This window comes from Malus domestica, chromosome 06 (genome assembly GCF_042453785.1).
Source record: "Malus domestica chromosome 06, GDT2T_hap1".
NCBI lineage: Eukaryota > Viridiplantae > Streptophyta > Magnoliopsida > Rosales > Rosaceae > Malus > Malus domestica.
Genome location: NC_091666.1, coordinates 29448809 through 29456606, shown reverse-complemented (window position 1 = coordinate 29456606; position 7798 = coordinate 29448809). Strand labels below are relative to the sequence as shown.

Here is a 7798-nt window from a genome sequence, read left to right as displayed (position 1 = left end):
CTGTATTACAGTCTAAAAATATTGAATCTCTTGCAATAAGACTCCCCCTGAAACTGCCACAAGAGAAAACGCCGAAGTTCAATACATATTTGACATTACATACAAATTTGAGGGGTAATTTTGAAGAAAACAAGGATATTTTGGTTTAGATATTTGTAAATGGAACTCTATCTATAGTTATATACATCCACAAAACCTTACCTACCTCTACCTGCCTCCTAATCAAACAGGAAGCTAGCTAGCTTGACGTTGTTGTCTTCTTTCTTCCACTCGTGGTGTGAATTAGCCTATCAATTTTCTATTCTTGTCCGTCCCTGTCTTTTCTTTATATACCTTCCCAATTTTCCCGTCCCCATCTAGCAGACGTATGGCCTTGTCACCATGTTTACATATCACTCATCATAGCGACAAATATATTATGTCGCACTTAAGAAAATTCAAGGTCGTTTGATAACCAATTCGTTCTTAGTTTTTAGCTTTTCATATAGTTTTGAAAACTCAAAGGAACTAGTTTTCACTTTTTGGTTTTTAATTTTCATTTTTTCGGAAAGCTAAAAGTTAAAAGTAGTTGTCAAACGATTTTTCAGTTTTTCATAAATGAAAACTGAAAACAAAATAGTTATCAAACGGTCTAAATTTTTTTTTCCATCTCTAGACTTAAAAGAAAGAAAAAAAAAATACATAGTTATGCATTGGGAGATAAAAATACATGCACTCATACATCTAGTGACAACTGAAGTTTTGTCAATTTAAAGATTTACAAAACGAAGCAAAACAAATGGTGCTATGAAAGAAATATAAAAAGTACTGCGTCACGTGACAGAGGTGCTTACGCACAAATATACACCCAATGACACCTAACGCGATACTAAGAACTGTAAAAAGAAAAAAAGGAAAAATGCAGAGTTCTCAATTCATCACGTTCTGTTATAAGCATATAAGTGATCCTGACTACACCACCAGTCAACTTGCTCGACTTTTTTTCTGTGTTGAAATGTGGAAACCCCACCCCGGCCCCATGAAAGCACAAGCACTCATATATTGCTTCAATAATTCAACACTGGCCACCAAAATCCAACACCAAAGTAGAACTTGAAACAAGTATTTCTTTGGATCCTCGACATTTTGTTATTTTCCGAGAAGACATTTTTTACATCTGCGGACTTTTGGTGCAAGAACAATCACACCCGTTTAGCCAACTCACCTAACTCACATGTATTTTGGAGAGAAACCGAATAATGATTTTATCCTTGTAGTTCGGGGGAGGTTTGTAGAGGGGCACATATAACACCCAAATGCCTTTCAAGTGCTAACTTAACTAGCTCAAGTGATTATTTCAGAATTACAACAATTATTAAACCGGGAAAGTACTTAGACTGCAAACGGAGGTGGAACTTCGCTCAAATTACAAGAACAACTTGCATGCAATGGGTTTACCATTAAATGGCGTTCCGAGTCAATAATACAATACTATAATAATGAGAGACCTACTCATGACATTATTTTATTGGAATAGAACGTCATCGTTCCATATTTAGAGTGCTACTATGCCCACCCTATAGTCTTATTTTTTCCACCCATGTTATATTCTCACCCATGATAAAATGTTTAAAAAAACCAAACACTCTCTTCCCACCTACTTATATTCCTAAAATATCCCTAACAGTTTTAAGTTCTAAATAAAATAAATATAAAGAATGAGTTTTGGAGATTTTAGGAAAATTGAACAGCTACGAATGTCCCTGCCCAACTCAGCCGAAAGCAACAACCAGGCTCCACATATGACGACGACATCTTCTTTTCTCTTTGCCGCTGGGAAAGTTACCTTCCTTTTTTCTCTCATTTCTCTGTTCCACACTCTCTCTCTTTCTCTCCGTACCAAATCTGGATTTAAGATTCTTGTCCATATTTCTTCCTGAATTCCAATTCCGAATGAAGGCTTGAACAGTCAGTAGAAAACAAGAGGTGGGTGGGGTGGACGGAAAAGTTTTCATAGAAGACGTAGAGCGGATGAAAGAGTTAAAAAGTAGTGAGATGGTGATTCGTTTCTCATTTCTAAGTTTTTTTAATTTTTTTCCATTCCTTTTTCTTTTACTACAAAGAATATATTAAAGGATTAATTTTTAACAAGGTTTTTGAAGTCTTTTTACATGAAGTTAAATTTGATATTAAAATTGGGAACTGTTATTAGCACTCAAAAAATCTCATTATACACTCTCCACAAGTGTTATGTTCTTTCTAATTATAGAAAGTTTGAATTGCGAAATGAGATTTTTAAAGTATTAATAACAATTCTCTTAAAATTTTGAGAAATTTGGAAAAGTAACCATATTTTAGACCCCATATAGAATTATAGCCACCATTTTAGTTTTATGATAATTCTAACCAAAACTTAATGTAAAAATACTAATATACCTTTAATGACAAAAATTCCCCATTGCTTTTCACCATGAAACAACAACAATTAGTTGAGATCTTGAAGCATAAAAGAGGTAGCCTCTTGAATACTACCCAGTACCCCTAATATCGAACCCTTCCATTTCTTACTCTTTTTTTTTTAATTTTTTAATTTTTTAATTTTTTAATTTTTTTAATTTTTAATTGTTATCTATATATATATATATATATATATATATATATATACATATACATAGATATATAGTAGATATAGATATTCAAATATAATCGGATAACGTGAAAATTGAAGATAACCCAGTAAAATAAACATAAAAATTAATCAGGAACTGAATCGTTAAGGTTGTTGATTTGCTTAAGGATTGATAATATATTCACATGCATTGGAACATGAAAATCATTAAAGTTTTGACTAAAACCAGGATATGAAATATCAAAAAGTTGATTTAGGAAATGGAAGCTACAATTGACCAATCATACCATTGTTTCTTGGACAATTTGAAAAGGCTGATGCATCATGCTGCCTTTTATTTTTTTTGTCAGAACATCCCTACTGCTTAATTATGCAAAATCAACAAAGAGTGCTCTTCTAGTTTAAGGTAAGAAACCAAAAGGTTGCGAGAGAGTTTGAAGGAGGTTTTGTTTTATTGTGAGAAATCCTAATATTAAGGGTATATTAGTATTTTTATATCAAGTTTTGGTTAGAATTATCATAAAACTAAAATAGAGACTAAAATATGGCTACTTTTACAAATTTTCCTAAAATTTTCATTAAAAATGAGTGAGAAAATAAGACCGGTGAGCATAACGGCACTCCATATTTATTTATTTGGTACTCCACAGTTGGGACATTTTACATAGAAAAATAGCCTAAACATATAGCCTCCATCACCATTTAGCCATAAAACAGCCTTAATTATAAGGAAAGTATTACCATTTCACACCAAAAAAAAAAAAGAACCAAGTATTATTTACACTTGGTAGGATGAGGACACGATGACTTTCAAATATCTTTGCTCAAAACTCGTCTCCAATTATCTTACAACTCGGTCCCTCTTTTCTCAGAGAAACTTACAGATAAACATAAACACCTATTTGATATTGCAACACAAATCAATCGTACCAAAAATAGCATGTTTTCGACACAACGTTCTTTCCTTCATTGTTTCAAACCAAAAGAACATAATATAGCCAGGTGAATTCTGATACCACACAAACTACCATGGTCTCTTGTAACCGATAGGAACAGTATTTGAACCAGAACTCATGCCCCGGTTCCCAAACCCTCCTCCTCGTCCTCTATTGCGGAAGTTCCCACCGGATCCTGATTGAAAACCAAAAACAGACGACCACATTATTCACCATCCCACTAAAACCGTACATACATATATAGACACCACATCCAAAGAGGAAACTGAACCTACCTCCGAAACTACCACTTGATCGGGCCATTGCAGCTAATGCAGGGCTCACAACCTGACCTGCTTCTTGAAGGATCTTGATTAGATCCCTAGTGAATTTTGCATTTGCGTGCGTGAAAAAAGTTAAAGCAGTTCCTGCTGCTCCTGCACGTCCAGTTCGTCCGATCCTGTGAACATAATCCTCAAGGCTTGATGGAAAATCATAATTGATCACACATTTTATGTCCTTCACATCTACAACAAAACGTAGCAGAAAGTTAGGTCAAACGATGCACATCATACAAAACATGGAGAAATCTGCAAGCAACCTTATCCCTGCACCCCTGAGATCTGGAGACCAAATTGAAGACAACACATTCATCATGTAAATGTGCCCACCTTAATTAAGCAGGGATAAGGAGCAGCTTCACCACAACCACCAGTTTCCCATATTCAATCAAATGAACAAGCATGCGTGAGTCAACCGGGCTGCAAGGATAACCAGCTCTGTAACCGTGGATGGGTGGCAATAATTTCAACCATGTTACTTAGACACTTGAAAAGAAGGGGGGGGGGTACCAACCAAACAATCTTAGGAAGTTACCCCAGTCTTACCAGTGAAACCTTGGTCCTTGTGTCCATGTAACATGAAATTCAAATAAGGTAAGCACCTAAAGAGTTGTCACAGGGGACATTCTACTGGTATGAGAAACCTAATATTTCCCCTCACTCCAACTTATGAAGCCCCAGTGAAGTAGAAAGCGTGATGCTTACGGAGGGATAAGTGAACTGAAGTCCCAATCATCACGTGTGATGGCACCTGCCTTCGCACCCAAACCACAAATTATATCATCAGGAACTGGACAGCAGCCGGCCGACTCGCCATATTTCAAATTCAAGACCCAAACACCTAAGAATTCTAGCACAAAGTGATCCTACCAAGACCTCGCGCAGCCACATCAGTGGCAGTCATTATAGGATTCCTGCCACTTTTAAACTCAGCCAAGACCCAGTCCCTTTCGGCCTGGTTTTTATCACCGTGGATGGATAGAGCTGGCCATCCATCCATCCTCAATTGTTTAGTAACGTGGTCGCATCCCTTTTTCGTCTCCACAAAAATCAGAATTCGGCTCCCAACCATCGCTTCTTTGAGCAATTTGATCAGCCTGCCAACAAAACAATTTGAAGTTCATAAGAAAGCCAATAAAAAATAAAAATCAACCCTTATACTGTAACCGGATGTTATGCTCAAGAGACAGACCTATTGTATTTCTCCACCTCCGTCACAACATCAACAACTTGGTTTATGGATTGGTTTGCTTTAAGGCTTGCTGATCCAATGATTACCTAATTATAAAACAATTGATGTCAGTTATATCACATTTTAATTCACAGAGACACAAATCTGCACAAGAAAGGTGAATATCATATTGATATGTGAATATCATATTGATATGGTTAAATCTACAAAAGATACCTTATATGGGTTACGTAAAAACTGCCTTGCTAAACTTTCAACCTCCCTTGGCCACGTGGCACTCCAATACAAAGTCTGCCGATCTGGTCGGGTCTGCAAGAAAAGTAACTTGCTCAAATGCAATTCCTAAGTTCTTCTTTCAAACAACACTACAAGTGTTTACATAAGTTGCCAAATTCGTATTTACATCAAAATCGTGTCAGCAGTAATAAAAAGGTTAACTACGGAGTGCTCAGCAAAGTCCCTCATGTAACAAAGTTCATGTGCTCAAGCACATCTGTACGTCACAGAATATTTGACAAAGTTTCATAACAAAATTTTCTAAAGCAGTTATGTGTTGTATTTAAATACTAATATTATTGTTAAGCTGCTAGCTGTTTGACCAAACAAAAAAGTTTAACTTTCAGCTTTTTATCGGTGAAGCAGAAGAAATGATGTAAAGTAACATACTTGAGAAACAATTTTCCTTATCTGCGGCTCAAATCCCATGTCCAACATCCTATCAGCCTCATCTAAAACTAGGTAAGTCACTCTTCGCAAATTTGTATGCTGAGCTTCCAACATATCTATCAGTCGGCCAGGCGTAGCTATCACAATCTCAACCCCTGCCACATGGAAGACATTAGATGTAGGCCCCTATTTATGAACTGCCAAATGGACATAAGTAAATACAAACCTCTTTTAAGATCGCGTATTTGGGGTCCTTTTGGAGCACCGCCATATATGCAAGTACTCCTAATATTGGAACGTAAACCAAATTTTAAAGCTTCTTCTTGAATTTGAACTGCCAATTCTCGAGTAGGTGCTAATACTAACACCATAGGACCTTCTCCCTGAGCTGAAGTTTATAACAAAAGAATAACCAAATTCAGGGTCAATTGCTAGAAAACAAATAGTCACAACCTAAACAGGAATGATAATCAATACTGACCTAACCGAGGCTGTGCGCTAATATGTACCAGCGCCGGCAGCAGATAAGACAAAGTCTTACCAGAACCAGTCTCGGCAATGCCAATTAAATCTCTACCCTTTAATGCCATTGGCCATCCTTGAGCCTGAATTGGTGTTGGTTCAACAAAACCCAATTTCGCAATCACCTCTAGGCAGTAATCTAACACATCATATTACACCAATGTAAGCTACTAGCACAAGAAGAAAATTTCAATTAAAATAAATAAATAAATGCTGTAGCATTCATTGGCAGGGAAATACCAGGGAAATCCGTGTCCTCAAACATCTGAATCGGTTTTGGGATATCATGCCCTTCGGTGGTAATCTCCCGCCTCGTACGATACACCATAACATCATGTTCTGACATTGCCCTCACAGAAGGACTTTCAGCATAGAAGTTCTTCTCAAAAGGTACCAAGTTTCCAAAATCTTGCTTGGGAAGCATAATATTATCCAAGTCTCCTCTTGACGAGCCACCATGCCTACCTCCTCCTCTTCCACCAACTCCACGCCCACCGCCAAAACCCGCACCTCCACCACGACTACCACCAAAGCTCCTACCGCCACCACGGCCTCCATCAAAACCCCTGCCACCGCCACCAAATCTCCCACCACCACCAATACCACCACGACCCCTTCCACCACCAACATGACCATTCGACGCTCTACCACCAAAGCTCCCATTACCACCACCTCGGCCGATATTGAACCGCTCGAAAGGGGGCTGGAACGGCGGGTACCCATTAAAGTCTCCTGGACCCAATGTCGGTCCACCCACTCTTACCGAATATGAAGCAACCGCAGGCGGCGGGCCCCCATACGGAGCTTCCCCACCGCCACGGCCATAGGCGGTGCCTAACTGTGGCGCCACCGCAGGCGCTGGACCCACTAGGTCACTGCAGATGCACAATTACATAAAACCAAACATAAATTAAAAAACTTCATAACATAAGACTTGAATCGAAATTGGGGAAAAGTTAGAAGCAGGGATCTGAATCAGAAAGCAATGGACTTTGGGGGGTAATTAGTACCTGCGGTGCTCACGGTAGGAGTTGACGTCGGCGTATCGATTGTCGGAGGCGTACATCAATGATAGAATTGCAGAGGTCGGATTGCAGTTCTAGGGTTTCTGATCTGTTAGGGTTTCTGACGGCAGAAAACCGTAAGGGAGAAGAAAGCCAAATTGGGAATTTTGGATTTTAAGTTTTTCTCTGATCTTTTGTTTCGAAGCAGCCAAAGTCTTTTGGGCTTTTGTCTTTACGGCCTATTTTTTAATTAAAATTTAAGAAAACTAATGAGAAGTTCAAAAAATAAATTTAATTTTAATAAAAATGATAGAAAAAGGTAAAAATGTGTTTTTTCGTTAAAAGTAAACGGTACTAGAAGTGTTTCATTAAAACTCCTTTAAAATTTAAGTTAGAAAGGAAATACTAATAGGTAAGCGGTTACAAATTTATAATTTAATTATTCTTTTCTCGCTTTCAGAAATTTTTTGGTGTTCCCGAAACACAATTGGGACACCAACTGTCCTAAACAAGTGGTTGAATTTTTTTTT

The 7798-nt window shown here is 37.7% G+C and overlaps 1 protein-coding gene across 6 annotated transcripts; it reads right to left on the bottom strand.

The window, feature by feature from the left end:
- Window positions 1–3412: 3412 nt before the first annotated feature.
- LOC114819119 (DEAD-box ATP-dependent RNA helicase 30-like) lies at window positions 3413–7494 on the bottom strand. Of its 6 annotated transcripts, XR_011582141.1 has the most exons (12): window positions 7275–7467; window positions 6505–7139; window positions 6224–6403; window positions 5969–6130; window positions 5743–5897; window positions 5293–5385; window positions 5077–5162; window positions 4755–4981; window positions 4431–4639; window positions 4215–4304; window positions 3840–4070; window positions 3413–3739 (listed from the first exon to the last, which is right to left on the bottom strand). XR_011582141.1 is itself a non-coding variant. In XM_029103950.2 (10 exons), the coding sequence occupies exons 1-10, from the start codon at window positions 7328–7330 to the stop codon at window positions 3633–3635; spliced, it is 1932 nt and encodes a 643-aa protein (XP_028959783.2). In that variant the 5' UTR covers window positions 7331–7494; the 3' UTR covers window positions 3413–3632. The 6 variants fall into 6 exon arrangements, 2 of the variants coding, with proteins under 2 accessions (XP_028959783.2, XP_070679828.1); XR_011582140.1 differs by having other exon boundaries at window positions 4215–4639; XR_011582142.1 differs by lacking the exon at window positions 3413–3739 and having other exon boundaries at window positions 3934–4070; window positions 4590–4639.
- Window positions 7495–7798: the final 304 nt, after the last annotated feature.